The sequence below is a fragment of the Motacilla alba genome, chromosome 2 (assembly GCF_015832195.1).
Source record: "Motacilla alba alba isolate MOTALB_02 chromosome 2, Motacilla_alba_V1.0_pri, whole genome shotgun sequence".
NCBI lineage: Eukaryota > Metazoa > Chordata > Aves > Passeriformes > Motacillidae > Motacilla > Motacilla alba.
Window position 1 is genome coordinate 98,780,553 of NC_052017.1, and position 16,538 is coordinate 98,797,090.

At 44.5% G+C, this 16,538-nt stretch overlaps 1 protein-coding gene across 4 annotated transcripts in view; it reads right to left on the reverse strand.

Annotated features, from left to right (window-relative positions):
* Positions 1-16,538, reverse strand: part of LDLRAD4 (low density lipoprotein receptor class A domain containing 4) — a 284,731-nt gene that overhangs the window by 17,452 nt on the left and 250,741 nt on the right. For 2 of the 4 annotated variants that reach the window (XM_038163288.1, XM_038163297.1), the window contains one exon: positions 5,158-5,312. In XM_038163288.1, the coding sequence (XP_038019216.1) occupies positions 5,158-5,312 (155 nt within the window). The other 2 variants (XM_038163309.1, XM_038163302.1) reach the window with 2 other exon arrangements.

The window sequence follows — 16,538 nt, forward strand, 5'->3', positions numbered from 1 at the left end:
GAGGGGAATATTTTTTACAACTGTGCTCCAGGAGCTTGGCATCCAAGACTGGCATTCCCAAGGCAGGTTCTAATGCAAGCTGAGCAGCAATGCTGCCCTCGGTGCTGGGAGGCAGGGGCTGGTCAGGGTGAGCATCTTGTGTGATGGATGCAAGGATTTGCTGCCAGGAGTAGGCCTGGGGCAGTACAAGTGTTCAGCACTCATTCAACATCTACTTTATAAAAGAAGACAATGCAAAGACACCAGGATAGGGAAAAGGAATGAAATTAGGAACATCAGAAGCTCATTAAGTACCTCTCTGTAAGTCAGTTAATCTCTTTCCCCTCAATGTCCCAGTGGAAATCACTGGTGATGACATTAAGAGTTATTCACTGGGAAGCAAGATTTATATTTGGTTTGTCCCAGCAAACAGCAGAGCGCCACAACAGCAGCTCAGCTGCAGCTACCTACATTCCAGCAGGACACTTTTGGTTACCAGCAACAGTGCCCTCCTGATCACAGGTCAACAAAGGCACAGCCAGCAACGCTGCAACACGGATCTCCCTCCCCTGGGGTATCAGACACACACACCCTGTGCACACATGTGCCCTACCAGGGCTGCCACATGGCTCTGCTCCAAAATCCCCCAGCACTGCCACTAGCATCACTTGCTCCCACACCAGAGGTTCTGCTGTTTCAAAGTGAAGCAGCCCCTGGGCAAGCTCCTGGTGTACTCCACATCCTACAGCTTCTGTATCCCTCTCAGGTGTTCTGCAATCCTTGGCTTGCTCCCAGCTGTGAAGCCAAACACTGCTGATGGATAAGCCAGCAGCAGGAAACGTTCAATATTTTATCCATTGTGATACAGACACTGTTCAGCACCTTGCAGGCTCACTCCAGGCTACTGCTCATGCCAACATGGTTATCGCTCAGCATCTTTCCACCTCTCATAATTAGGACCCCAAAACTCTTCTTTCTGCTAATGTAAAACCAGGGCTGGAATGCCTAATGGCCTCACTAGGAGAGGGCAGGCAGCATCCTCAGCACTGCAGCAGAAGCGCCCACTGCTCCCGGGCACTCAGTGTTTGTCCTGCCCTTGGCTGTGATCTGCTTAGGGCTTGGCCCAATAACCAAGGTAATGAAATACCAAAGATCAGGGAAAAGACGAGAAGATGATACTTCAGAGGAATGAAAAAAAAAAAAAAAGAAAAAAGATAAAGATGAACAGAAATCTGTATTTTCAGAACAGGCACGTAAAAACAATATTCAGCGTGCACTAGCCAAAGAGCTGCTTTTTTTTTCTGTGACTGGTCCTTTTTCTGCCCTTCAAATATTACTTCAAATGCTAACACTTCTGATCACAGTGATTCCATCTTTTTAGTATTCTAATTTCTGACTTGGCCTGGAAGTTGAAATTCTCATTATCATCCTCTTTTATTTTTGTTTTATTTAAGGGTGTTTTTTCAGGGTTTTTTTTTGTTGTGGCTTTGTTTGTTTGGGTTTTTTAATTTGTTTGTTTTTGTGTAACCATGAAGAAGTCCGACCAGAGAAAGAAATCCACTAATATCTCTCATTTCATTACTTCTGATGCCTAACCCATGAGTTTTATAGGTGTGAGGCTGGTAATAAAGGCAGTTGGTAATTTAGCTGATCACTCCCATTATATTCTGCAGAAGAACCAGAATAAGAGAGATCATTTGTTCAACAGTTGGTCTTTATGAGCCCAGAAACTTGTGCAGTTCAGCCACCACTTAGCTGGTGGAAGGCATGATTATCTAGAAACAGGACAGGCTTAAAGAAAAAAAAAACTGAAGGTAACAAAAGGATAAAAAATAAAAAAAGTCCCATCTGAACAGGAAAGGCTGGATTGTACATTTTGATACACCTCTGCTACCTCAGTTACATAAAAGGGCATTCACTTCAGAGTTCACTACAGAACTAGCCAACAGTCAAATAATTTGCTTCACCATTTTCTTTCAAGAAACATGTCTGAATTTCCTCTATTTCCATTCACTATTTCTCTACCAATAAAAGACTTAAGTCACAATAATATTTTCTTCAGGCATTAGTGGTTAACAAACATTTATATCTGTTTTCAGAGTCTATATACCATTTTAAAAAATTGCCTGGCAAGAAAATCCACTTGGATAGCATGTGCACACAGAACAAGGTGTGCCTGGCACAAAAAATGAATTTTAGAAGTGTATAACCTGCATCTCACCACTCACACTATCTATTATCTTGTGCAAGCCACTCCACTGTGGACAATGAGAATAGACTGGTCATTTGCAGTTTCTCACCACAGAGCATTTACTTTAGTTTTCTGACCCTCATTCTCTGCACATTGCTTTTAAGGTTTGCACTGCACAGCCAGTTTCTATCAGAATTTCCTTCTAACACTGGACACAAAAGAAAATTCAAAGTTTTTGACATCTGAATTCAGAGACCTGTAAATCCCCATTCCCCACAAGTATGACCTTCTTCTAAGAAGAGCTGCAGCTTATCAGAAATTCAGATGAGTAACAGTGATGACAAATCTATACCAAAGGCTTTCAGAGGAATTAGTAACTGGTTCTTGCCATCCCCTCATCAATTCCCATGAAGTGCTCACTTGGCTGTGATTATCATTACTTATAATGGTGACATCAAACTAAAACTGAGTCAGTGTTTTAAAAATGATTTAAGATCAGTTCTGGTACTAAAGCAGCTCCCAGGTCCCTGCTGCCAAACTGCATGTTCTTCTTCACAAAAAGGCAAAGTTTTTTCCCTTGTGCCCAAGAGAAAAAAATACCAATAAAAATCACTGGCTCTGATAACAGACAATAGTAATGAACCATACAAAGGAAATAATAGGTTGTTTCATGCATTTGACAGCTTACTACAGTTTAAAAAGATTTGTGAAGATGAAAATGCCTTTCATTTATCTCAAACTATTTCATTTTAAGCATCTGTAGCAATTATAGCTAACATTTTTCAGACAGAATTGTGGTTCTTGAATTACAATGTCCATTTCAAAGCAACATTCAAATTAATCTAGTCAATTTTTCCAGTCCTCAAGTCCACGAGGTTAAGGTTTGACAAGTTCCAGTTTCATCTGTAACCAAATTACAGCTAAGCATTTGTACACTACCGAAGTACCAGGCAATGAGGCAGACTCTCTTTGAGGAGGCAGCTCCTTTCCTCCCCCTGCAGCCTCCAAGGAAAGAGCAATTCACCCCAGCAAAACGGCACAGGTGATGCACTGAGAGAGGGCTTTGGGAACCCTGCATTGTCTCATTGTACAGCTGACTTTCAGGAGGGAGCTGCCAATTGCCAGTGGGGCAGCTCCACAGCAGCCCTGGGGCATCTCTGCCACCCCTGCTGAAATCTAACCATAACAAAAAAAGCAAAAGCAAAAAGCTAGCAATTAGTGTTCAGCCAGAGCAGTCCCCTGAGGCCTCTCACTATTACCTTGGCAGCTCCATAAGGAGCACAAAGAGGGAAGAAACATAAGACCGGAATGGATAACAAGGTGAGACTGTGGTGTTAGAACTGGTGTAAACCATTATGATCACATCTCTCAGTTACAATCTGACTTTTTTTGACAGCAAGGGGAAGCTGTGAGCTCAGCACTGCTAGCAGGAATTCAATGCATCAAAAGGTGACTTCATAAATGGCCTCTTGGGCATCGCTGTCAGCAAAGAGGCCAAGGGCACCTCTCTGGGAAAAGCACATCAGAAGGAAGGACCTCCCTGCCACACCACAGGACACTTTGTGGCTTGTGGGGGATATCCCAAGGTCAGGGACACACTGTGCTTAATCCTCACAAGGGAGCAGAGCATCCCACCCAGCAAACTCCTAGCTCACAAGGCAAATTAGGTGCTCATTTACTGCTGGGTTGACTAAACACACTCTTAACAAGTACTGACTGAGATTCCATCTTAAGCCTTTGACTCAGTAACAACACATCTTAAGCACGCCAGGTCCTTGAAGAGATCCTTTTTCTAGTCTCTTCTTGTTGTTTTAGTGAAACAAACATAACATTTTCCTGGACCTGTCGGAACTCAGAATGTCCCACAGACATTCTCAGACGTTCCAGACCCAGGTCAAAAGCATCTGAGACCCTGGCATGCAGCCAGAGACCCCTGTGGCTTTGAACCTGACCCATGGAACAGTTTACCAACTTTGCAGGAAGAACAAGAAGTCACAAAAGTTTAGATATTGCAGTAGAAGTAGTCACGAAGTAAAGGGTAGGATTTCTGAGTGCTGTACAGGGGGGTTTTAGGCCTTGTACGCAGGGGTCCAAGTTTTGTACAGGGGGGTTAGGAGATCTAAGATGGAGGGACTTGGGTGTGCCCTGTCCTCCTTTCTTTCTCCTTCCTAGCCTCCATGTCTTTGGTGATGTTGGCACTCACAGATTGGTTTAGAGTAGAAAGTCACTATTCAATATAGATAGTAGGTATTGGGGAAAAAGTATAAACATGTAGTACGTAATATATGATATAAAAGATGGCACCAGCCCCCTGGGAGGGCAGTGTGCCTTTGTCTGACCTGCTGAACGGGCCACAGCAGTTCAGGAGAAGAATCTTGTAGATAACCAACAATAAACAACCTTGAGACCGGACAACAGAAGACTACTGAGTCTTTCTTCGAAGGCACGGGTTGGAGGAGGGACTTTTCCATCTTTTGGGGTCACCCCAATCCGGGGGTGAAACCCCACATGGACCCTTACTGGGACAGTGGTTGTGATCCACCAAACAGCCGTGGCAGCTTCACAAAACAGTAACAGAAATAAAACCCCAGGATATCGGACAATATATGTAAAGTCATAACAACATGCATTTCAAATCTTTGCAGCCCAGCTAATCACCATTCATTCCCCTTCCACACTCCCCTCTCAAATTACAGCAGCAGCAAACAAGATGTCCCATCTAAGCCTCCAAATGCAAAATGAATAGAGGCTACATAAAACATAGCAGGGTCTGAAAATAACTAAAGACAGTGTACCTTACGTTTGCGTTCCAAATTTGTTTGCTACTGACAAATACAACTTTGGCAAAAGATCTAACTGTAGGAAGTATTAAAAGTGTTATCAGAAGTTTTTCCAGCAGCTTCCCGTACCAGAGCTCTTTGGGAGGCTTTGCTGCAGCCCCATACAGCCCAAGGAAAATGAGTTTGGTGCAAGGGGCTCACACTCACCGTCTGCAGAGTTTCCTCCTGTCTTCTGCTTTGGCTCTGTCGGTTGATAAAGGAGCGTGTCGAGAGTTTGTAATGGTTCAACAAGCAGATGATCACTACCACCATAACAGTTATAACCACGATTATAATGATGATTTGAACAAACTCCAGTTCAGCTAAAACAAAGAAAAAAAGAGGAAAATTTGTCATTAACACACAGAAGGTTAACCATCAAAGCAACAACCTGAAAAGACCCTCAATATTTCTCTGAGACTGATCTGGCTTGAGATACTCTTGCTGTCCATTCTGCAAAGTTTTGCGACGAAAACTGTTCTAAAAAGTATGAAAACTATTTCATTTTTGCCAGAGCAAACAGATCAGCATCAGTGGCTGTAGATCAAACTAAGAAGCTTCTTGGTGATTCTTCTCTGCAGCCTCCACAGGAAATAAACTTTTCAACATAAACACCACAGATTAACCTTTTGGACAAAACAATTTCACTGAACAAAAAAACCGAAGAAACCTCATACACACAAACCCCATTCTATTTTAGTAGCCACCTGTAGTACCAATAGAAACCAGAGGGCTCCATGAGCTTCAAAGCCCAAGAGGAATCAGGAAAGTGATTATTTAGTACACTACCCTTAATTTTTTTATCAAGTAAATAGCATGGGAGCTATTTAATTAGAGTGGAAAACCTTAAGCCAATTGAATCTACATGCAGTGTCTTTTTCAATTACCATCCTCTCTCCAACTAGTGTAATGCTAACTTTTCTAGGCCTTTCCCAGGCAGGTAAAAATCTAAAAAGAGCTCTGGTACTCTAAAACAAGAGATGTTCCACCACGGATAAAAATGAAACCAGGGCCCTGGTTGTTGCAAGAGATACAATTACAATGAACTCTGTCAGAACCCATCATCTTATCTGAAGCCCTGCCTATACCACAAATATTAAGTATATTTAGAAATGAGTCACTCTTGCACCCTTTTGGCTACACTGGAGCAGCAAGGATGAGCAACGTAAGGGGAAAAATTGCCCTTTGCAGTTACCTAGTTGATGATATTTCTATGGAAACTGCATTGCTAACTGGGGATGCTCTCATCTTGAAAGACAACTCCAGTAAATGGGGGGAGGTCTTTGGTTGCTAGGCTGGTAGAAAAAGCAAAGAAGCAGCTCAAGTTGCTCAGTTTCAGTTCTTTCCAAAAAGGGCACTACTTTCTGGATGCAAAAACATGAACTTTGGGGAACCGATACTAAATTTCTGTTTTAAAAAGTTAATGAGGAAGGAGAGATGCCATACGAAAATGAAAGGACAGAACAAATATCAGAAAATAAGCCCTTTTTCCCCCCCCCATCTCTAATTTGTAGCCATGCTCAGCTTTCTGTGTGACAGCCGAAGACTTGTGCAGACACAACACAACTGTGAAGCTGAGCTAGAAAAACACCACTCTAACATAAAACCCAAGATGAACCTGCAGTGGACCTAAAGAAAACCCAAGGCTGTTTCATTATTCTAAAATCTCTTGCAAACAAAATGTCAGACTACAGGAGCTGCAAGCATGCTGGTGTCCAGTGGGGGCTGGTGCCAAGGTCCGGGCGTCTGTCACAAGCTACCGGCAGGCACAGCCACAGCACCAAAGTGCTGAGGGTCTGCAAACGTCTCCTGAGGAGTAACTAAGCCTACTTAAGGCTAAGGAAAGGGTAAAGGGCAAAAATATGTCTATCACTTTATCACTCTTTGCTGTTAAGTACTTTCCACTCATCATTAAGACCACCAGCATTTTCAAATGGTTAGTCAGTGCTTTGTGCTCTGCATTTGCTATCAACCCCACACGCAGGGCAGCGATCTTTCTTTTTCCCCTCTCTTGCATCCCTGGAAGCTAACAATGTCAGCACCAGAAGATCAAAAAGCCGGAAGAACAGAATTAATTAAAAAATAAACCCACCCAAACCACAGTTAAGTTAAAAGTCTTGTCTTTTCTTGGCTCAGCAACACAGAGCACAGACATTACACAGCTGACAACTTCTGCAATTCACGTTCTGTGGCTACTGAAGTACTAAAGGGTTTCTTTATCCAAACTTTCTTTTGGTCCATGTCACACTTTAGACTGGAAACTGAGAGACTGTTGCTAAAGGGCAACATGCAAAACAACCAATGTTTATTTAGGCTTTCCTAGAATGCACAGTTCACTAGAATGACATGTTACTTCTCTATCTGCCAAGGACAGAGTCTTCTAAAATTATCAAGACCCCTACATTCCAGTGGCGAGAGACAGTACCTCTCCCTTAGAAGTGATTGATTTGGTCTGTGAGCACTTCCCATGGGAGGGAACAATTTGAAAAGGTTTGATTAAAATATGGCCATACAATAAAGAAAATAAAAATCACAGCACACAGCTGTGAGCACATGGGATTTCCCACATTCAGTTTATATTGTAAACACCAAACTGCAACAGAACACCTTACTGATGTTCAAGAAGATTTCCTCAATGGAAAGCACGGGGAAAAGAAAGATAATTTTAAATCCCTTCTTCCTCCTGAGTGACATTCCTGCTGCTCATTAGGTTATTAGCAGTAAAAAGCAAAGGCAGGCTGCAGCAGCAGCAGTCTGTATTTGCTGGCACTGATCAAGGCCATTTAAATAGTTCCTAGAGGCTGCTGACAGGCATTGGGTCACCCCGGCCCCCATCACGTCCCCTGCCCAACACCTGCCAGGCGAGAAGGGCCACCGCCTTCCAGACAGGCATCTCCTCCTCCGCACTCTTCCTATAAATTGACTGGGAAAGAAACCGGGCAAAGCTTCAGGAAGAGAAATGCATTGGTTTTACTACCCTGAGCCTGTCACACTCACATACATCCTTACGCGCAAGAAACAACATTTCTAAAAAAAAAAAAATCCAGTGGAAAAAAACCTAAAACCAAACACAACGTTTCAGGGTAAACGCCCAACACGGAAAAGGCGACACGCGGAATCAAATTACCTTCTCAGAAGAGCTCGAAAAAGAGAGACATAATTTACAACCCTACCAGCAATCACACCAGACCGTCACCCCGAACCTCCCCCCGCAGCTCCGCCGGCGAGCGCTCCCGGGCTCTGCGGTGCCCCGGGCCGCATCCCGCGGTCCCTGCCCCTGCGGACGCGCCGGTACCTCTTTCCAACAACAGGTCTTTTAACCGCGCATCCTTCACCGCTGTCTTGTTAAGCCGCTCACTGGACATGCTCGCCTCCGCCGGGCGGGGGGCTCAAGCCGCTCCGCCAGCCCCCGCGGCGGGCACCGCATCCCCGGCAGCCCCGGGCTCCATCCAGCGAGGGGACACGGTCAGGGAGGCTGCCAGGGAGCCTCCCGCCCGCGCCTGTCCCGGCGCCCGGAGCGCGGCTGCCTCCCCGCAGCCGCCGCCGCCGGAGCGGGCGGGCACGGCCGGCACCGGCCGCTCCCGCCCCGCCGTGCCCCGGCCGCGCGTGTGCGCGCACGCACGGACACCAGGGTCCCGCCGGGCTCCGCGCCCGGGGCGAAACGAGTTAAAAAAAAAAAAAAAATCCCAAACCAGAATAACAACAAAAAGAAAATTAAAAAAAAAATTAAAAAAACAGTCGACCGGCGAGAACAAGAAGAACGGAAAGGCGCTGCCCCGCTGGTGGGCGAGCCCCGCGGGGAGGCACGGAGCGCAGACAGGGAGGGAAGGAGGGATGCAGGAAGGTCCGTACCTGGCCCGCGCCGCCGCCGCTCTTTAAGCCCGGCCCGGCGCGGCGCGCTCGGGGCGCCCCGGCTCCGCCGCCTGCCCCGGCCCGCCCGCGCCTGCGCCGCGCCCGCGCCGCCCCCGCGCACGTGCCCGCGCCCCGCCCCGCCCCGCCCGCCGCGACGGGACCGCGCGGGGCCGGGCGCGCTCCCGGCCCTGGGCGCTCCAAAGGGCGCCGGCAAGCGAAGCTCGGCCCCAGCCTCTCACCGGCAGCGAGAGTGATCCCGGGATCCTCCCAGCTGCGCGGCCGCCGCTTCCTTATTGAGAGTTTCACGGGCAGTCGTGTGTGTGCGCGTGTGCGTCAAATATTAGGGAGCCGCATCCTGGAGCTATACCGTAAAACCATAGCCATCAGAAGGAACAATGCCTGTAACCTCAAGTTAAAAAATCAAATACAACCTAAAGAAGGAGGGGAAAGAAGACCACGGGGCTCCAGCCGCATGTGTGTTTCTTTGGCAGAACTCCCAGCTCCAGCAGTGCTGCCTTCCTCTGAAGCCCTGTGCCTGCCCCTAAACTCCTCTGCCTACCCCAGAGCCCCAGTGCTTATCCCTGCACCCCTGTGCCTGCCCCAGCCCAGCCACTGAGCCAGCCTTTGTGGTGCCTTTCTGGCTGAGGAACGCTGCCAGATGGGTTCCTCATCCCGCTCCCCACCTGTACTCGCCCTCAGCACCACAATGGAGGCCAGCAGCAGTGACTGAGGGCTGTCCCTGCTGCCGCTGTGCAGAGGAGCAGCACAGTCCCACAGCGTCTCTGCCGTGTTAGGAAGCACCATTAGCACCGTGTCCCTCAATTCCCAGGATATTCGTTCTACACTGGCTTCACCATCATGGCCAAGACTCCTCCCATTCCTAGTTATTTCTCGGATTATGGTGGCATCCCCGAAGCATTGAATGAGGCCAGTGTGTTTACGTGAACAAGAAAAGTGAGTTCACCCTCTGGTCCACACTTGGCCAAGGCCTTGGAGCTCCTGGAAGCAGAGGAGATGGGCTGCAGCACTGGGGGGCTCCATGCCCCTCTCCCAGCTGGCTGTGGCTGGCTCAGCTCAGCTCACAGCAGCATTGCTCTCCCCCACACCCAGCACAGGCCCCCAGGACACGCTGGCACTGACTGTGGAGGGAGACCCACTGCTGCCCACCCCTCTCATGTTTGTCAATCCCATGCACCAGCCTCAAATAAAAAGATGCCCTAACTCAAAGTCAAAGAGCAAAAGCCAGGAGGGGAAAGAGGCTGAGAGGAGTGGGCCTGCTTGCAGTCACCTATCAAGCTAGCACTATGAAGAGCCAGGGGGTTAAAAATATTAGGGAGACATATCCTGCTATATATATCCACAGCACACAGCAGGGCCCCTCTCCTGGTTACAGGCTATCCCCACTGTCTGGATTTATTAAACTGTTGTTGACGTTTAGCTTGATACTGCAAGGTCTAAGGCCTCAATCCAAACACAACAATCAAGCTGGGGGACAGTGATTGTGGACTGTAAGTAAATATCCTATGAGAGTTCCTAGAAGAGCAGAATGAGTTTAAATTATCTGTCAATAGATTGCTTTTGTGCAAGTGGAGTATTAACCAAGTACAGCACTGTTACCAGCAGAGATAAGTAATTCAGTACAGATAGCAGATGTGGAGCACCTTCAAAATTACAATCTGATTGTCCTTAAACTACTTTGAAGACAATTAATTCAACAGACCAGACTTCTGAACATGGCTGTTGTGTGGGCATATCCATTCAATGTGTACAGAGCTGCTGCTGAGGCCAATTACCTTTCTGTTGCAAACTCTTTGTTTTCAAGGACTTTGTAAGGTAAAGTTTCTGAGCCAAAGACTGACCTACATACATCATTCCCCAACCTCATGTTTAAAATGAGAAGCTGGTTTCAGATGAGTGCAGTTTAAAGACTACAAAGAAAGCAGAAAACAAACCAAATTAACATATTGGCATTAATGGTTCTCCTTTACTTTACTCATACAATTGAACTGTAGATGTTTAGAGTCTTCAGTTTCTGACGAGCATTAATCCATGACATAAAATTGCTTTGGCAAGACTGGGGACTCAGCTCATAGACTGGTAACTAACACCCGTTACTCCCTCTCTAGCCCAATACCCACCAACTATTATTGTACAAGTGCAAGCACAATGACTGCAAAATGGTTACAGACTTCTGTATCCGTAAGTAGCACACCTGATAATCATCCTCAAGAACGTCCTCACAACAATATTTGGCTCATCACCTATTTATTAAGAATTTATCACAAACCTTTTAATGTGAATCAAGCCCTGTGCCAGAGAGCCCATATAAGCTTCTCTGTCAACAAGAATGGGGGAGCAGCTTCCAGCTAATATTCCAAGTAGCAGGTTCCACCATGACCTCTGAGCAGGACGGCTGCTCTGGCGTCAGGGTTGAAGCTCCTTAAGCAGGTTCTGGCACAAAGTCATAATGCTTCTCCACAGGCCATTACAAGTCTAGCATATTAATGATAAAACCAAGGGCTAGTTAAACTTGGTAACAGGTGAAATTTTATGAAGGACATGTTCACTGATCTGTCTCCTCAGATCATTACTGAGAAAACTAAAGACTCATTCTGGAACCCACAAGAACAAAATCTGAATTTTTTATTTTACTGCTAGTAAAGATGTTAATCTCAAGTGTAAAGAAACAGTCATGCTTTGGTGACCAAAACTGCACAGATACTGCTTTCTCAATATGACTTTTGCATTTCTGCTACTTCTCCCTTTTTTTTCTCTGATTCTCTAAAGACATTACTGACTGTGGGCAGGTTCTTGGCCAGTTGTGATACTTTGAAAAGTAAGAGAAAACCCGCAGTCTTCAAACTGGACAATAAGGGGGTGTTTCCTCCTGCCTGCAGCCAGCCCCTTGGGGTCACTCACTTGGGGAGCCTGGACAGTGGCTGTGTGTGCAGAGGTGCTTCCTCCTCCCTGCACTGTCAAGCAACTTCAAGGCTTCAGGCAACTGCAGATGCACACATTGAATGCCCCATGCCCCCACCTCTCAAACTGCCTCCACCTGGGGGAAATTTTCACCTTTCTGATTAAATCTGAAGTTTGTCAGAAAAAAGACAGAAGAACAGCACCAACCGTGGGAAAGAAAAAGTGCTTTTTTCATAGGCAGTGAACTCAAGTAACCGATTTGCCAGCAGTATGTATCCAGATGTATTATGTTGTATTTAATGTGATTAGGTGCAAGGAACAAGCAGATGGGAGCACTGTGGAGAGATTAGCAACGCAACCCAAAAGAAGTAAAGTTGGTGGAGAGAAGAAGACAGTATTTAAGGCCTCTAAATTAACTCCCAGTTAAAGCTGTTCTTTACTCTGCAGTAATAAGGATTAGGAAATTCAAGCGGTCCTTCATATGCATAGTTAGTTGCACAGCCTGAGTGATCCCTGTGCTGGCCACGCATGCAGTGGTTTGTTTTCCTCTGCTGGAAGGAGGGTTCAACCAGGGACACTGAATTATAACATGCTGATTTAAAAGTAATCACCGTTTCAGACCTGACTAGCACTGGCTCTGTTTACACTGGCGAGTGAGAAAATCTACTTATGAATTATCCCCACTGCAGTTCTATTAGTCCTCACGTGTTGGCTTGACATAGGCAATTTACAGTCGTCTGTTCCAGCAGGGTTAAATGGTACAGTGAGCATAATGCCCTGGCCCTGCTTACCCTGGAGATCACACTGCTGGTAACTTGGATGCTCCCCTGCCACTGCTGAAAAACAGGTACAGAATTTCCTGATGCTGATGCTTGAGGAATGAGAAGCTCTGGGCAGGGAAAGGCAGCTGTAAATATGAGGAAGATAATCAACCCGGATTATTCAGACCAGGAAAACATCTCCAAGGGGACAAAGTCACCGGATGTCTGAGAACCAAAATTTCCCACCATTAGGGTGAATATTGTGATACAGCGGCTTCCTTGTGTTTTCGTCATTGGCTGCTTCAACCCTCCACTTAGTTCTGTCCAAAATTAGTGAACAAAATCAGCTGCACTGAAAATACTGCACCTCCTTCCACCCTTAGTTTTGATCACATTCCACAGCTTTTGTCACATTTTGAGCTCAAATCAACTAAGTGTAAAAATGAGCTATTTAAGTAGGAGAAAAGACAAGAAAGGATGACAATATTGTTTGTTTAGGGTTTTTAAAATTCTGTTATTATTCAGAGCTCTCCCAGCAGTACTTGCAGTTAGTACCTGGTACTGGATTCTGTGGAGTCTCTGGTTGCAGCACGACTACCCTGCCTAAGCTCCCTGTGGTTTCCAGGCAATTCCCAGCAAGTACAGGAAAGAATCATCCCTCAGTATTAATTTTTTTTTTCTGTTCAAGCAGGAGCTAGAAGAAATGCACTAAGGACCACATTAAAAAGCTGAGAGATCACATCATGCATTATCCTGCCATAGGAATGGATGAAAGTTAAATGAGGGATAGAATTAGCATTGATGCTAGAATTAAGCATATGCAAAAATCCACCTCCAACACAAAACTGAAAGCCCTGTTGTAGAAGTACAGGTTGCTAAATAAGCTATTAGTGGTATTTTAGACACACAAAGAACGTTCATTCTTCCACTAAAGAAAATACTTCAGTTACAGAGAGTCTCCTGCCAGGTGGATTATTCGCTCCATAAATCTCAATTGCCAGCAAACTCCCTGGCAGCCAGGAAAAGAAAACAATGGGCACTCGACTGCAGGTTAAAAGACTATCAAATATTTTTGTACTTTCTGACTAAGGTGTATGCAAAGACTTCAAAAAGCTGGACAGTGCAGAAAGATCACAAGGAAACCCAGTAACCCTGGTCTAAAATAAAAATAATTTCAGGGCAAGACCGAACAGAGATAAGAAGGGAAAGCAGAACTAGGATTACAATACAGTACTAAAAATAAAAGTAGAATGTGAAGAGCAGTATTTTATTTCTGACATTAATATAATCAGCTAGTTTAGAGATACAAAGTTCTGCCTCACTGATGGTGCTGTCTTGTACCTGAAAGTAAAGGATGAAGAGAGAACCTGGAAAAAGTATCTGAAGACATATGGGGAACAAAGGGAATCAACAGAATGCAAAATTTGAGGTCAGCGATGACATAAAAATAATGCTTTTAAAGAACTACAATGCCAATATAAGCTAGTGTTAACATTTAAAAGTGAGCAAAGGAAAGACTTCAATACTGGTAAATGAATCTACATGCAAAACAAAGGAATTTGTTTTCTTTCATCCTGCAGTTTTCTTATCATTTGTCTTGCAGCATTTACATACATGCTGTCTGGATGTGTAATCATAAGGGAAATTAACCCTGGATAACCCCATGCTGCAGCACGTTTACAGAAATTGCTCTAGAGAAAACAACTCTAGGAATAAAATGAGGGATGTTCAAACCATCGGAAATCAAGTGAGTCACAGACACGATAGGTCTGAAGGATGGGAAAAATCTCTTTATGAGAACATGCCATTAAACATTACAATCAAGCATAAAATTGCTCTGCCACAGTATTTTGTTTTATTTGCATTGTTAAATTTCTTCTCCTAACAATAATGGATAGTTTATAGCACTAATGATTTATACAAAAGGAGCTGTGTAAATGCATCCCAAATGGGCGCCTTCTTTCTTAAGAACCACAGACTCAGTTTCCTTCAGCTTGATCGCAGATCAGTGACTCACACAGATTTCACATCTGCCTCAGGATACAATGGCGCAGCTTCTAACGAGGTTTCATGATGGATTAAGCTCCTATGGTGCAAGAGAGGTGTAAAAACTTATGCCAGTTTAGAAAAGCGCACTGCATTTCCACGAATTGCCATGGTGCAAGAACTACAGAGGCTCTGCCATTAACAACTGTTATCACATTGCTAAGTTCATTATTTCTGGCTTCTGCAAGCCCACTTAAAATAAAATACAGGACTGGCATACAATTCGCGTATGTCCATGCACAGAAACACAAATTTTCCCCAATAAATCAATGTCATTGATCACATTGTATGAGAATCTAAATGTGTCTGCAAAACACATTCACCTCATTTGCAGTGCACCCTCAAAAGAGGTGAGGATTGAGATTTTTGGTGGGCAAAATGATTTGGATTTGCTCTTGTTTATAACCCTCTTTATGATATAACAGAGTAATCTATTCCCAATGCACAGCATTCCAAAACAGTAAGTCAGGCTCCCTCAAATCAGAAATCGGAAGAGTGGCATAAAACATCCCTGTGGGATCCACCTAGATCTTATCTTTCCAGAGTGTCCTTGACCTTTATGTCAAAATTAAGGTATTCATTCATGCTTGATTCCAGCAGCTGAAGCATTAAGAAAATCATTTAATTTAAGGCAAAATCTTGAGAAAGGACAACACTGGGAATAAGAATCAGAATCTAGTCAAGATTTCTTATGCCAGCAAGAACGAGAATAACTGCAGATAAAAAGTACTCAGGTCATGGGGAAGTATCAGGAAGTTTGTAATGCACTTCTTTTCTGACTAATGGTCTAAGTGAGTGTGTGGACAATAATCCTCAAACAGGAGATGTGAGGAGGAATTAGGAGAAGTCCACAGAGAATGTCAGTTTTCAGATGCTTCCTGCAGTTTTTCCATAACCGCTTATCGGGAGCCAGTTTTAACGCATCATCACAGGCATTCCTCAGCAAGCAGCAGCGTTTCTGTCACTTCCTTCAGACTGGAAAAGGAGTAAGACTTCCCAAAAATATATCTTCTAGAAAAGAGGAAATTAAGCTCAGCACTCAATGGGAATGGGATACCTCACTGTTACTTGTGAAAAGCAGACCTCTGAGTAAACCACCAGCGAAACGACAACCACACTGCAGAAGCTACCAGGATATTTTTACCACAGCAGAATATGTTATCTTTTCATTTTGTAGAAAGGCAATAAAAATTCATAAGATTCATGCTCTGCATTTAAAGAGAAAAGCTTGGTAATACAGCATTCAGACCACATGGTTTTTAACATTACCATGAATGGTCTAAGTTCTTCAGTCTTCTGACATGTTCACAGGGATGGTGTTTACATTGACTTGTTCATAGTACATCATATCACATTTTAATGATTCAGTTCACTCTGACAAAAGGAAACATCTGCCATAATTTTTTTCTTTCGTGAACTTTATCACAATTAAAAATCTGACGTTTCACCAGCCTGTGTGCCAACTGAGAAGAACGCCAAGTTCGGCACTTCCCGATACATACAAATGAGTGCGGCATGAACAGCTAGTACCAACAGCACCAAGCCATCACTGACTTGTCAGTTCTCACCACAAAAGAGGAGAAAGATCACAGTTTGTGGGCAATAGTTTTATAATCTTGATCTGGTTTCCATATGACAGAGTGCAAGAGAGAGAAAGCAAAAAAAAAAAAAAAAAAAAAAAAAAGATAAAAAGAACGTTTTGCAGCTCTGTGTGGTGACAACATAAGATTTCTATGTCTTGCCCTATTGCAGCCAGAAAAATATTAAAACAGCATGTCAAAACTGGCATCGCTTCTAAAAATGATTTCCAAACATTGCTTGATGGACAGCACCCTAGCAACTCAATACAAAGCTTAAATCTGCATCTATTTTACATAAAATGAGACCATTCCCACCCAACGCAATGACAGTATTCTCATTTTCAGCAGAATTAATGGTATTGACAAACTCAAGCCACTTCTGAGACACTAA